The sequence below is a fragment of the Drosophila sulfurigaster genome, chromosome 3 (genome assembly GCF_023558435.1).
Source record: "Drosophila sulfurigaster albostrigata strain 15112-1811.04 chromosome 3, ASM2355843v2, whole genome shotgun sequence".
NCBI lineage: Eukaryota > Metazoa > Arthropoda > Insecta > Diptera > Drosophilidae > Drosophila > Drosophila sulfurigaster.
This window is the reverse complement of record NC_084883.1, coordinates 7,980,994-7,996,062: the sequence shown is the minus strand read 5'-3', so window position 1 is coordinate 7,996,062 and position 15,069 is coordinate 7,980,994. Positions and strand designations below refer to the sequence as shown.

Here is a 15,069-nt window from a genome sequence, read left to right as displayed (position 1 = left end):
AATAATGTGCTCAGGCAATCGAAAATGCGATGCGGCAAGAGCCTTTTTGGTGGCTTGGGAGCGCAGTATAATGATGATACTCGTAATGATGGCCATGATGCTCACGATGGCAACAATATGCGGCATTCTAATGAGCAGCAGCTGATGCTCTGAAGCTAAACCCGCCGCTGCCTCCTGTTTTTGGGTCTGTTGTAATCTTGTCAAGTAATTAATTTGTTCAATGACATCCTCAAGGTGTAAGCGAAGCCATTTAAAGTTGACGACAACCACGACGCAGATACTTGAAAACTCAAAAGTTACTACGCAAGCTGGCAACGTGAAAGACTCTCTCTCTCTAGTTCATAGAGGAAGTGCTTGGGGCAAATAGGAGGGGGACGCAAGTACTCAGGTGTGAGAGAGTGGGCTAAGGAGTTGCTCAAGAAACTTGTCATGCATGCCCGGCGAAGTGTGTATCCGGCAAATGCCAGCGAGACAGCCAAGACAAATCGCACGCACCCGCAAGTGAGTTGCGAAGTTCACTTAATAAGTTTGCAGTAGTGTTGAGTAAGAATATACCATTAATTGTATAGTAAATAGAGTAATATTCAGTTTGAGGCATAAAATAAAGTTACAAAATTCATTTAAATCAAATTTGAAATCTCAATGTTACTACACCAGTTCATAAGCTGGAGCTCGAGCTAAAGTGAGCAACTAAACAAGAACGAACTAAAGATCATAAATGAGCAAGTCAACGAAATATAACAATAAGTTTGAACTTATTCAGTTCGTTCCCTTAACTAAGTCATTTTTGTTCATTCGTTCAGGCACTCGTTCACGAACAATTCAACGTTACAAATCTTTGTATCAAGCGCCTTCATATCGCTTAATGGTCTGAAGCGACTGACAAATTAAAATACTTATGATAAGTAACAGTATTTCTATGTGGGATCGCTAAACACGCAAAATACATTACTTCAATTCGCATACTAAATCAATAATTGAAGATGATAAGTTAATATCCTTATAAATTTGAATTAGCGTATTTTTGTTTTACAACTTTTGGTACAGACAATTTATTGTTTTTATGATCACTGAAAATTTGTCTGCTATCGGATAATAATTGTTATATAAGAAATAGTTTTGGGTAAAAATGCATACAATCTACGGGACTTAGTTCCTTTAACTGACAATCTGGTATATTTTGAATGTAGTACTATATATTAATAATCCATATAAAGCGTTCGGTATAATTTTAGAATTTTTGTGGTGTATTTGGTTTATTTTAAAACTAATAACGCACTGTTTGGCTTTCATTCAAAATGCGTCAAATGCACTCGAATATAGCTTTCATACTTGTTTCAACTTATGTATCAACATCAACATATGTATCTTGCCAAACGTCAATGGAAATCTAGCTATAAAAGCAAATATAGGGAAATATATCGTTAGTCGAAAAATAGTTTAAATAAAACAACCAAAACTATTCCGAAAAAGTAAAAATTCACTTTAATTATTTTCTATGCTTTTCAATTGATATGTGTACTTTGATAACTTTTATAGCACCTCTCGCAATATAAACTCAGCCTAAGTCTCCGAACTCAAAGTATCTGCTCTTCTAGCTGCGTGCGAAATCGGAAGTAGCTGCTGCTGCTGGTGCTGATGCTGTTGGCTTAGTTGTAGTCGTCTCGAGTCCTTGGTCGCATGGTCTCATGGTCTCATGGTCTTATGGTCCTTTGGTGTCTCGGTCTGTGTGCCGATGTCGATGTCGATGCCGATGTCGACACTGGGCGACAGGTGCTTCCGCATTTGAATGTCAACGGAAACCGCAACGGTACAACTTAGATAAACGTTTGCTCTTTAAATATGTGCGCCGTCGCTATACGAGTTCTAGGTACACACACACATCCACACACACACACGCACACACATCTACATTTATGCATGTTAGGTGTGTAATAAGGTAGATGGGGATACGTTTATTGAACGCCCGTCACCATGTTTGAGCAACTGTACACGTGCCTCAATGCTGACTACAACATATACATGGATAGTACTCGTAAAGCAAAGACATGTGAAGTGGTTTCAGCTTCAGAGAAGGAGGAGAACTTTGCTTTGGACTGGGCTTGATTGGATAGTTCTTTGCTTAGCTCATCCAGCCAACTGTGTGGGGATAGCAAGTTAAAGATAGCCAAGCTGTTTGTCTTGCCATGCATCGTTGAAATTGATTATGCACAAGGAAATTGTAGAAAGTGTAATTATAGATAAAGTCAAATGCATTTCATCACACCGCCCCAAGGTGTGTCAAACAAATACGCACATTATTTAATCAATTTAACGTAATTGCATTTGTTGATTCTTTTTTGATTTGATGAATAAAAAGTAAACTCTAAATGTAAATTTATTTTGTAAACCCAGCTACCCATAAGGTAGAAATTATAATTTTATACCTCCATGAAATGTATGCATCACGCAGAAGGAGGCGTTTCCGACCACATAACGTATATATATTCTTGATCAGGGTCAACAGCCGAAACGATATAGCCATGTCGCTTTTTATGTTTGCACGCAGACCAAGTTTCTTCAAAAGTGTTTAAGGAACAAGTTCCGAATTTTGAAAAATACAGTCTTAATGATTCCTGCAATAAGATACAAATTTTATAAGTTATTTAAGAAATGGCTTCCTTGGGTATTATTTATTATGGCTGACAATCTGGTATATTTTGCACTCTATGGTATATTATATTACTGTTTCACTGTATAAATATATGTACGTAAAATAGCATTCAGTATATTTGGTATACTTTGTCGTGTATCTCACAATCGAGCACACTTAACTGTAGCTTTCCTTATATTTGAGTACATATTTGAATAATTATGAAAGTAAACTCCATATACAACAAATTATGTTACATTCCAAAATATTTCAAATTCTCTTATAATTAAATTTGACTAACTATTAAATTGTGTATACAAAAAAATATTGAAAATGGTATCAAAGCTATTATATTTTATTACTTTAATCTTTAATAGCTTGTTTATTCAACTTATTTCACAAATTTCATTTAAAATTCAGCAAAGAGCATAAGATAATTTCTTATTAAAAAAAAATTTTAGGAGCTGCTCAACAAAATAGGATTTTTTACAATAACAACTAATTTGATATGACAAAGTCAATGATTTGGAATTTGTTGTTGGTTTATTTTTAAGCGGTGGCGCATTTGGGAAATTCGATTAAATTGAAATCAATTTCATTCAATTTAGGCAAATGGAGCTGCGCTGAATCAAAATAAGCCTAAATAAAACTGCAATCACCTGGAATATGGCAAAAGTGCGAAAGAAAAAACAGAAATTGGTAAATTGCTAGAAATAAAATCAATTAACAATAAATGCGAGCAATTAAATTCAATGTGGCTGGCGAAGAGGGGAGGGAAAGAGGCACAATGGTTTGCCGAACCACATATGAAAACAGGCCACTTAATTAAGCCAGAGCTGGGGAAAGAACCCAAACGCAAAAACAGAAGCCACATTTACACTCGGCAACATGGTGCAACGTGTTGCAGTTTACCGATTCCACTTTTTAAGTGCGAAACAATGTAATTTCATGGTAATCAGTCTGGGCCGGTTTAGAATTTAATGCCGGGCTCAAATTGGAGAGTCCACTTCCAAAAAACAAAACAAAAAAAGGAACTAGAGCTGGTTAGGACAAACTACACAAATTTCCGTTTGGTCGCACAAAGCCAAAGGGCAGAGAGTATGCAAGAAGCGAGAGACATCGCATCGTGTTTGTGAAGCCGAAGCGAAACGAGTCACTTGGCCAGAAAAATGTCAGTTTGCAATTTTCTATGCCATTTAAAATAAATGAAAATTGCGCTCGTCTGTGCTTTTGGGTGTGGCATAGTTTTAGGCGCTGCCCAGCGCGTGTTAACGTAAATAAATTACACACATACACTCGCTCAGAGTGCGACAGATTGAGGGAGAGAGTGAGAGAGCGAGCAGTGAGCGAGCGAGTCGAAGCGACAATCAAGTGGTCAGTGGCATGCAGCTTATAAATCAGCGCAAAGCGCAGAACGTGGCAGCCATTTGGGCGCAGCAGCAGCATCTATCGAGATAGATGGCCAGCAATGCGGGTCAGCATTGGCCCAGAGAAATTGACAGAGTTTGAGTTGACGATGGATGAGCGAATGAATAGATAGATGGATCGCCTGTATAAATGGTTAGCTATTTAGTTTCGGTTTGCTGCGGTTTGACTTTGTTTTGAGTTTGTGTTTAGGTCTCGGTTCGTGTTGGGGTTTGGGTCTGGGTCTGAGTCTGAGTCTGGGTCTGAGGGTACACTCATTCGATTGCCCCTAATGTCTCCCTTTTTGCTTTTAATGCCGCATTCGTACTGGGTCAATTGAAGGGAGCACACATTAGGGCCACATTCCGCTTTTTGACAAACTGCACACCAATTAAAAATTAACTAGCATCTGGTTGGGCCGCTGACAAAGCACTTTAACTATTTTCCAGCTACTAAAATGATTATTTCTATCGCATTGATGAATTGCAGCGATGATGGAAATTTAAAGTTATTTATACCCCTTTTGTTATGGTTGAAACTAATATTATTTTACTTTCATTGTTGTCGTTTTCTTTTTCTTTGTAATATATATTCTCATAATACACTCTGCGTCATCAGGTTAGCGTCCCCTTCTTCCCCCTTCGCCTCTTCTGTTATTACATCCCCTCTCTTTTGTTTCGGCAATTACAGTCATGAAATGTATGAGCTTCAGGATTGGTCTGATCAGTTCATCTTAAAACTGTTTGCTATACTACAAGACAATTTTTTAAACTAATCCAGTTCAAAAGTATGCAAATGAATAAAAAGTTAATTAAATAATATTGAAATATTAATATAATTTTATAATATATAAAATAGTATATAAATTTATCAATATCTTTCTGCGCTATTGGTTGCTATTAATTGTATTCTAGACTTTCCCAGAATTTATGCTTGTTTATGAATCTGAAGTGCACTTCTAAATTGCTTCATTATTTCTGTAATTTATATTAATTAATTTTACTTATGCTGACATTAATGACATGCTCTTATTAAAACAAGTCACATTCACCAAATGTGTTTATTATTTTGTCAAGCAAAATGTAAGTTGTCAGGTCGTTAAATGCGTTTCACAAGTCAACTGCTTAACAGACAATTGTGGCATTTCTCAGAGGTGTGTGCAGAGCTGCTGAGGGCCCAGAGCACATTGTACATACTGAACATGCTTCTTCTATGTATATATGAATGTACTATACGTATGTACATACATACATGTATATGCACACAGTGCACACCCAACATTCCTAGGGTCTTGACAGCATTAACAACAGTAACTATTTAAGTATCTACCACAGTTGTCTTGCTGCTTCTTGTGTGTGCTCGCTACTCGGAATGCCAGAGAGAAGAGACTGCAACAATGCCATAGATTGTTGTGGCAATGCCAGTAACTGGTAACTGGCATAAAGAGAGCGGCCCAAGGACCGACTCACAAACCGCAGGCAGCCGCCTTCTGGGGTTCTCTGACTGTCTGCCATATGCGAAGCATATAAGTTAAAGCTTTAAGCTCTTGCCGCAACTGTTTCACAGTGAGCAAAACAACTGAGCAAAAAAAAGCAACAACAACAAAGAGAGCGCAAGCAACAGACTACAGAATATTGCTGTGCAAGTATTTGTGCAAGTTATTTAAATGGCTTTGGACTGCATACTTTTTGGACGGCGCTCAATTCACCGCCACCAGAGCCCCAAGCAATCAACTGTCTGACTTGCAATTGCAGTGGGAAAAACACAGCTTTCCCATCCCCGAAACCCCCGGAAAAAAACCCAGCCAAGATAAGCTACAAAAGCAATAACGTCATGCTCAGATGGATTCAGTTACTTTGAAGGAAGCAACACGTCAACTCATGTGGCCGCATTTAGCACTCATCTTTTGCCTGGCTGTCACCAGCAGCAATGCCTACAACGTACCGAACGCGACAGTAAAGGTGAACACGCCTCGAGGATTTGAGGTTTCGATTCCGGATGAAGCTGGCATCTCTCTCTTCGCTTTTCACGGCAAGCTCAATGAGGAAATGGATGATCTTAGCGATCAAACTTGGGCCACAGACATCGTTAGCTCCCGGAACGGGCGATGGACATATCGCAATCGGCTGCAGAAGCTGCAGCCAGGTGATGTACTCTATTATTGGATAACTGTCCGATACAATGGTCTAGACTACCATAACTACAATCTGGAATACAAAGTGTGTGAAGCAGATCAAGAAGAAGCAAAAGGTCAACGAAGCACAGAAACAACTGACGGGGGCGTTGCTAATCAAGGTAATTCGCGACGAACTGAAAGTGGTGTAGGAAATGTCGGTAAAAAAGGTCAAGCAGCTATTAAGCGAATCGAAGTGGGAAAAGCTGATAATGACGATAGCCAACGCATTAATGTGGAACACCCTGACCATGAAAATAGTCATCGCATTAATATATATAGTAAGGACGGCAGCAAACAATCTATCGTCATAAATGGCAACCCAACAATAAATATTTTCTTGTTGTAGAATTCAAATGAACTTTGCCAGAAGTCTGTTAATAATAAGACACGTTAAAGCAAATCAAATCTTATGGAAATCCAACATTTCTAAATCGCTCTCAATGTAAATTATTATTAAAACGCAAACAATGATTACAGATATTTACTGTAGATTTCGTAGAATTCATTAAAGCTACACGCTAAGACAATGCAGTGCATTATAGTCAATGTGCAAAATGTAAATTCAAAGAAAAAGTATAATAGACTTTCAACAAAACCGATTTGATTATAAAACTTGGAAATTCGGACGGAGTTTTCTTTTGCTAAATACCCACAAAACAATTATTTGCATATTGATTGTTAATTACATTCTTATTTGTATATCTTTTAAGTATATAAGACAATGCAATCAATCAATAAATGAATCTTTGCATTTATCCAAGCTATTAGTGTTTACATATTGTAGAAACAAATGTTGTTATTCAAATATATGAATTCCCTACAAAAGAATTATTTACCTTCTTGTAAAATTTACGCTCTTCCACCCACAGATAAACTCCAAAAACAAAATAATCGAATTCAGGTCGATATTGGGCTGTTAAAATCGGTCTGAAAAAGAAGTGTTTGAACATATTAAATTTTGGAGTGCCATCAACAAATTTGGACTGTGCACATGTCAAGCTCATAGCTCGTTGCATTGTTTTCCAAAGTGCAATAAATCAAAGGAGCACTTTGTCACAGATACCCGAAGTAAGTATCCGGGCAGAATAAATCATTTTGAAAAGTTCTCTCCGCATGCGTGTGAAATGCTGTGCGAGTAATGGCTGCTTCAAAATTACCACAATGCATTCAAAGTGTACAAAGACTCAAACCAAAACAAATAAGTGTCTTCGATTGGAGTATATGCTGGACTAAAAGCTACCCTCCTTTGTGCACAAGTGATGTATGATTGCACATGTATAGATAATTTGTACTTATATTAATCAACACTATGCACTTCTTTTAAAATATACAATACTTTTAAATGCAGGCACTTTTACAGTAAACTCAAATTTACGACACACTTTTCAAGGGTATTACAAAAAGGAACGGAAGAACAAAATAAATAAAGCACACAAAAAAAACACTCATAAAACTATTCAGGCAGGTACTTCTGATAGTTGAATTGTGCAGCAGCCTCTGGTACCAAATAAAGAAGTAAACAACTGTAGTTGAACACGAAACAAAAAAAAAGAAAACAGCAACAACAACAACAACAACTTGCTTTTGGCCCATTTAACTTTCACTTGAGGCAAACCAATTCTGATAAAACTTTTTGCCTGGCTAGTTAAAGCACAACAAAAGTCACAAATCCGTTTGCTTTTTATCCGCAAGTGCTTAGAAGTTTTTTTTATAGGTGCTGATAACTAAAAGTTCTGCCTTGGTATTTGCTATTATTAAATTTTAAATTCTAATTAAAATGTTTTACATTATTAAATGAATTACTTATACTGTAATATCTTGTCATGTTTAAGTATCTTACAGGCTGCTAATTATATTGTACACGCGTATGTTAAGTAAGTAATCTGGCCTTGTGGTTCTTTTCCATTAGCAACTAAGTTCTGCTTTTAATTTGAGAAGAAATCCAGGTTTTGTACCTTTCACTTGAACCGTTTTTCTGACCGCTTTTAGTAGTGTCAGTTGAGAGTAAACAGCAATTCTATTTTCACTTAAGAGAGTAAGAAACTAGCCACATAACATTGTGAGTTCAGACGACAATTAAAGAGCTTGCTCATTTCATTTATACATTTTGACAGCAACTATAAGATACCCAACATTTTATATGAAATACTAAAAGAAAGTACAATTTGTTATTTGACTTTACTTACAAATTCTACTGATTATATGAATTACAAGAAAAAATTGCGTTGGATAAAACATATGTGAAGTATTTTAAGCATTTTATCCATAGAGAAGAAGGGTATTACAACAACAGAAGCAGACATCTTGCTTTGTATTCTATAATACATATGGAATTTTGTAACATATCAACATAAGCTATTTGGTATATTTTAAAAATATATAATATATTTTAATAACATTTCGAGCTACGAAATAAACCTTTTATTATATTTTTAGTACCATAACAACAAAATTAATATATTTTAGTATTTTTTGGTAAATATACACCTGACCCTTGCTTAACACGGGGGTTACGATCATAGAAATCGTCGTGTTAAGCGAAACATGGATTCAGTACAAAATAAGGAGTTACGTTGGCAAAATTCAAAATTGGCAGCAACGAAATTTTTTTAATGTTCAAATTTAGTCTGTTTTTGTTAAAGTTTCATACATTTGTTCAAAATTAACCAAAAGTTACTATGCATATGCCTTTAATAAATGCATAACGTTCATATTTTCAAAACTAAAAGCTGCTATTTAGTTAAAAAAGTTGCTTCATATAATAATTTAACATGCTAATCTTTATAGAAACTTAAAAATGTTAATAAGTGAGGAGATCATATGTTTCTATTCATATCAAGTTTGAAATGCGTTTGGTGGCATTTATAGCTTAAGCCAGTTTGCTTCAAAATTTTTTCTCATTTTGGTGGCTCCTTTATCAAAAAATCGTGTAAGAACGAGGTTTTTAGCGTATTAAATGGGGGATGGGAGCAAATTTGTAACCGTGTAAGACCGAGTTCGTGCTAAAAGAGTCCGAGTTAAGCGAGGGCCAGGTGTACTTGGTATTCTTAAGCTATTACACTGTTATGCTTTTGTTGAAAATTCGATATTTCCTATTTGTTATTTCAAACATATACAAGATCAAGTTACACAGCAAACGTATTTGTAAATATAATCGCAAGCCATTAATCAAATAACTGAACTGTAAAAGATGAAGAACATAAAAAAGAATATGCATATGCATGCATCCCAAGTTTTATACAATATATCAAGAATATTAGTTTATTCCTACATTTGCGTCGACTGCATTTGTCACAGCTCATTTGCAGCAAATTAAGCATGTCGGCCAAAAGGTAAAACGGATGCAATTTTTCACACACAGCCGACGCGTCGGTTTGCTTACAGCTCACTCCTTATATAACTTTGACCGTTTGCTTATACATATATGCATGTATGTATGAATGTATGAGTGGCGGTGCAAGTGTGAATATGGGTGTGAAATAGGGGCAGCTAAGCGGCGCTGTCAGCAACATTTGCGAACTGTTCTCATTTTCTCATTTCGCGCAATGTGTGAGAATTACAAAATGCAATGCTAGCAGCAAGTTTGCGTCAACTGAAATACATTCACACTCACACACACACACACACGTCTAACCCATAATGCAACGCTCATACTCATGCTTCATTTAACACACGCACACACACCATCGACTCACCCACACACACACTGAAACACTGGGTGGACACCAATTTCCACGTGGCAAGGCGTTAAAATGACTTGTGACAACTTTATGTGCCAGCTAAAAGGAAGGCAAAAAATACGAAACTGTCAGAAAATTATGTCATCAAGTTGTTGCACACAGCTGAAGCATTAATGGCGTCACTTTAAATTTTATATTTTTCTGCTGAAAACCGAAAAATAAGTATTTTCTATAATTAAAAAGATTTCTTTAGAAGTAAAAATTACCATTACCAAGTCAGTTTAATTCGAATATCTTTAAAAATGTTGAACAAAATTAGAAATTTTAAGAATTTGCAAGAAGCAAATTAAAGTATTCGTACATCAGTTGCTCGTCTGTTTCCCTTTTCGTATAATAAAGATTTACTCAAATCGTTAAATTCCAATATTTTGGTTCATCTTAAGTCGCGTTCGCAGCTTCGGTTTCATCATTTGCTTTAACATCATTTAATTCCGGACCCGATTCGTCGTTATCTGCAATAAGATTTTCAATGTATTCCTCAAATTCTGGGTATCACTCAAAACCAAGAAAAAAAAAATTACCATTGACTTCAGAATCGTTCGCAGTATCATCATACAAAACATCATTTGTATCACTATTTGTTAAATTCTCTTCAGGTTCTTCGCTTTGTTTTGGATTTTCATCAAGTTCAATAGCAGGAGCAAGTTGATGATTTACAGTTTTCTCGGGATTAATTAATCTAAGAATGTCAGGAAATAAGTTTAGGATCGAAAATTTGCCATCGAATCTTGGTAGTGGTCCTAGCGTGTCCACAGGAAGATTGTTTTCAAAAAAACACAATTTGATTATTTGGAATTTTTCCACGTCCTGGTTGATGAATTTTTGGGAAAAGGTCTAAAATCGAGTAGATTTGTTCAGCCGTATTTTGAACTTGTTGTGTTTTCAAGGGAAGATCATTTTCAAAAACGAGAAATTCATCATTTTCAGGTTTTGTAAAAATTTCAGGAAAATCGTTTTGAGTCGAAGGTCGAGGTTGTTCGTCGGGAGAATCGATAATGTTTTGCCGTTCTTTGTAATAATCGTAATCATCGAAATGTCCAAGAAACAGTCCAAATATATATTCCAAGATCCTTTCCCAAAATGCAGCGTTTCCTTTAATTGATACTTCTCCATAAGGGCGTTGTGCACTCGTAGAGACCGCAATTAGCACCAACAAAACACAAATAAATCTTATCATGATGGCGAAGAGATGAAAACTAATCTGGACAAAGCAAAGTGCTTCAATATTTATGTTCTCATACGTCTAATGCAATTTAAAGAAATAATCAACTGTGGATCGAAACTAATGGTCCGTAATATCACCACATTATTATTGTTTTCAGCAATTTATTTATTTTATAAACTTATAGGTCACGGTTATTAGTAGTTACTGATGTAAGCAAATAACAAAGCTGGGATACCCTCTTTGAATAAATACAAAACAGTGTCTAAGCGGAATTTACGTTCAAAGATTAAAATTGCCGATTTGTGGCGGCAAAAGTAGGCGTGGCAGAATTGCAAATAATTTTGACTGGCATGCAACAATGAAAAGTGTGGAAAAAATCTATATCTTTATAGTTTCTGAGAACTTTTTGGCTTTTCAGACGCTTTTTTCGGCTATCAAAATAAAGTAAAGAGAAAAGTAATTAATTAATATTTAAAAGCATAAAATAACACAATAATAACAGGAAATTAAATTTAATGCAAATTTAGAAATTTGAAGATCTCAGCAATAAAATATCTTGTATGCCTTAAATGGAAAATTAATTATGAAAAAAAGCCTGTTGAGTTAAATATTTTGTTCAAAAGTTGCATGCATTGCCACTGTGGAATGACACATTGTGGAATAAGTTGCCAGTAACTTGACGCACATTTGTCATACACGTCGCCCTGGCAAGGGGTTACGACCCGACCGAACGGACCCTTAACCATCTACAGGTGTCACTGGCACTGGCACTGACAATGACAATGCCACCAGCCGGCTGCTATTTGCGGAGTTTTCATAGTCTTGCCCTCAACTCAACTGATATATGACACTTTGAAATTAGTCCAAAATGTAGAATTGCAGAATGCATGATTTGCGTTTTTCTTGCACAATTAGTAAACTGTGTAAACTGTATACATATATAAAAATGTTGATAATTACATTAAATTACAAGTATCAATTTTCTAAATCCTTTTAACTTAAACACAATGCATACACTAAAAGAAACATGTAAGAAAGCTACCCATTTTGAATAAAAGCAAAATATTCTGGTATTATTTTCAAAATATACCGAAAATACTACAAAAATACTAAAAATATGTCAAACGGTATATTTGTTATATTGATATAGTACCACATTCAAAATATACCATAGATAGCACAATATACCAGATTGTCGGCCAAAGCAACTCAAACCCCTAGTATGATAAGTAGGCGTTTATGCCCATTTTATTTCTTTACTACCTTCTACAATTTTTATCTGATAGTAATCAAATTCAGGACTCATAAATACTAAAGTTATTATTGTATTCACCAAAATTCGCAGCTCTAGCTTTAAATTTTGCTTGTTATTCGATTTTTTTGATTTGCGGGGGCGGAAGTGGGCGTTGCAAAAATTTGAAACAAACTTGATCTGCGTGCAAATATAACAAATGCTCTCGAAAAAATTATAGCTCTATCTCTTATAGTCTCTGAGATCCAGTGTTTCATACGGATAGACGGACATGGCAGATCGTCTCGGCTATTGATTCTGATCAAGAATATATGTATATACTATTACATATATAATATATACCTGTTACATACATTTCCTGCCGACACAAAGTTATAATACCCTTCTACCCTATGGGTAGCGGGTATAGAACTATGATGTTTTAAATCTTAAAATGGCAATTTAGCATAAGATTTTAGATAAAATTTAAGATTTTTTCAACCTAAAAATCAAGATTATCTTTTTTAAGATCGAACAAATCTAAAATCAAGATTTGCATTCTTTTCTTAGTTTCCAATATATATTTATTTGTCTTATCTGTGTATCTTATTATTTAGTGTTAACGTTGGATGCGCAGTTATCGACATTATACTGTATTTCATAGTCATGATCAATAATTTGAGAGCAGTTTTTTCCATTACGCTATAAGAACCGATTAAGTTCAATGCTTAAAAAGCAGAGTTCAAATTCATTAGAATGCATTGAAAACACATACGAGTACGATTTATACTCTTATATAAGCAAATATTCATTGAAGCAATGCACAACAATGTTAAGCGTTTGAATGTGAAAGTACCCTACACACAGAAAACGCAGTCTATGAGATTGATTATGATTCCCAGGAAGAATAAATAAATTTATATTTTGTATAGATCTGATACAAATAAAAAGAAAACTACTTCATTCATAAATACTTTATTAATAATGAAGTTTTCAAATAGTTTTAGAGAAAGGAAAGACAACCTTAAGTGTTTGCTGACTCACGTATTTGTTTACTTAACTAGATTGTTATTTATTCAACTCGAATGATTCATACACAGAAAAGGGGAAAAGGTGAGAATAGTGCGAGGTATCTATTCGTTGACCATTGTAAATTGTTCACATCTCTCAACCAGAGAGCACTGTTATTTAATAATGTATCCATTGTGCTGTCGAATGGCGTCTTAGACTTATTCTTATCATCGCCGGATGACGTCGTCGTCGTCGTCGTAGACATCGACGGAGCGTCGTGAGTAATGCAAATAAGTTCGAGTACACTTTTGAATAACTCAACGCAATGTGTTTTATTCGTTTTGCTTGTTCGTTAGTAAAATGTATAAGGTATGCGCAAACAGTTTTTGCGGGTATGCACGACTACTCACAGTGGCCACGTAACAATTTAGAAAGGAAAATGACCATTCTTGAAGGTATTCTCGAGATTCGCCTGCAACTCCCGCATTTGGGCTTGTATGCGATTCTGCAGCTCAGCTACCTCTTGTTGTACCTTGGCAGCTTGATCAAGTGCAGCTTGGTGGAGCTTTCCACGATTCTCGTAAGATTCACGATTGCCACTGAATATGCCATTCTCCGTTTTGGCAAAGACAGTGCCATCAGCCAATTGGAGGACAATGTTGCCATTGTCGTACTCCAGTGTGGCCTGTTGACCATTGATGTCGACCGTCTCTTTGGATTTAACACTAGCATCCTTTGCTGGATAGTTGTACACCTTATCGCCAATCTTCAGCTGTATGCCACCATCGACAATGTTGAATTGATAGCCATTGATAATCGTAGTGCCACCATAACCAGCATTACTAAAGTATTGGCTATTAAAGAACACATTTGATCCAGAATTGAAGTTTCTAACATCATCGTCATCCTCCTCATCGCTATCTGAGTCACCTCCAGTCACAAGCGTCTGGCCTCCAGATCCAAGCAAAACAGTTCGGCCATCGGGACGAGTAAATATGCTGCCAGCTCCATTTTGTAGAACATTGTTGAAGCCTAGATTCGTAAAAAGGGGGGGTCGGGGTAGAGGGGCTTGAGGGGCTTGAGGGGCTTGAGGGGCTTGAGCGGCTTGAGGGTCTTGAGGTGTTGGCAACACAGCGTTTGACGGGGTCGTACCGGGTATGGAGATATCCACGCCATTGCGATGCTCCACATGAGTGTGTGGCTTGTCCGTCGACACCTCCTCAGCTGGAAGTATAATAATTTATGATTCAGCTATAGCCATCCATTATAATGTGATTATCACATTTACCACTGGCAAGGCAGACGCAGAAAGCGACGGCAATCAGCCCGAACATCATCAGAAAACGTCCCGTATCCATATTGTACAACAGGTTGACTGTATGAATGCAGCGCTAGGAAGCCCGCTTTTATAGAACCGATCGATCGAGTATATAATATATGTAGTTGATTGTTATGTATATTGATCGTGGGTAGATGCAGCAGAGGTCAAACAGTAGAGCCTCTAGTTGAGAAATGCCAACGCAGATTACGAACAGTATCAGTTGTGCACAATTCGCGATTCTAAAGCAGACTGAAACACAAGCTGATGATTGTTATTTGTATTACGCTCAGCGAATAACAAAAATGTAGGTAATACTCATTCGGAGTAGCTCAAACTCACGTACTACAAAAACGATTTAATGCATAGCGCAAAACTGTCAACAAATATTC

At 36.2% G+C, this 15,069-nt stretch overlaps 2 protein-coding genes and 1 long non-coding RNA gene across 5 annotated transcripts; 1 reads left to right on the top strand and 2 right to left on the bottom strand.

Annotated features, from left to right (window-relative positions):
• The first annotated feature begins 5,862 nt into the window (after positions 1-5,862).
• On the top strand, positions 5,863-6,701 carry LOC133844879 (gram-negative bacteria-binding protein 3). Its single transcript, XM_062279154.1, has 2 exons — positions 5,863-6,490; positions 6,559-6,701. The coding sequence occupies exons 1-2, from the start codon at positions 5,878-5,880 to the stop codon at positions 6,567-6,569; spliced, it is 624 nt and encodes a 207-aa protein (XP_062135138.1). The 5' UTR covers positions 5,863-5,877; the 3' UTR covers positions 6,570-6,701.
• Positions 6,702-10,078: 3,377 nt separating this feature from the next.
• On the bottom strand, positions 10,079-11,182 carry LOC133844297 (uncharacterized). 3 transcript variants are annotated; one of them, XR_009894589.1, is made up of 3 exons: positions 10,474-11,158; positions 10,165-10,404; positions 10,079-10,093 (listed from the first exon to the last, which is right to left on the bottom strand). It is a non-coding gene; the product is annotated as an uncharacterized LOC133844297 (long non-coding RNA). The 3 variants fall into 3 exon arrangements; XR_009894588.1 differs by having other exon boundaries at positions 10,082-10,096; XR_009894587.1 differs by lacking the exon at positions 10,079-10,093 and having other exon boundaries at positions 10,149-10,404; positions 10,474-11,182.
• Positions 11,183-13,660: 2,478 nt separating this feature from the next.
• LOC133842634 (uncharacterized) lies at positions 13,661-14,898 on the bottom strand. Its single transcript, XM_062275816.1, has 2 exons — positions 14,648-14,898; positions 13,661-14,583 (listed from the first exon to the last, which is right to left on the bottom strand). Exons 1-2 carry the CDS (start codon positions 14,715-14,717, stop codon positions 13,787-13,789), a joined length of 867 nt encoding a protein of 288 aa, XP_062131800.1. The 5' UTR covers positions 14,718-14,898; the 3' UTR covers positions 13,661-13,786.
• Between the last annotated feature and the right edge of the window lie 171 nt (positions 14,899-15,069).

Excerpts from the sequence above, each read along its gene's own strand:
- LOC133842634 (XM_062275816.1), bottom strand. The coding sequence starts at position 14,717 with ATGGATACGGGACGTTTTCTGATGATGTTCGGGCTGATTGCCGTCGCT. Across the intron at positions 14,584-14,647 it reads CTGCGTCTGCCTTGCCAGTG|CTGAGGAGGTGTCGACGGAC; the intron begins GTAAATGTGATA and ends TTATACTTCCAG.
- LOC133844879 (XM_062279154.1), top strand. The coding sequence starts at position 5,878 with ATGGATTCAGTTACTTTGAAGGAAGCAACACGTCAACTCATGTGGCCG.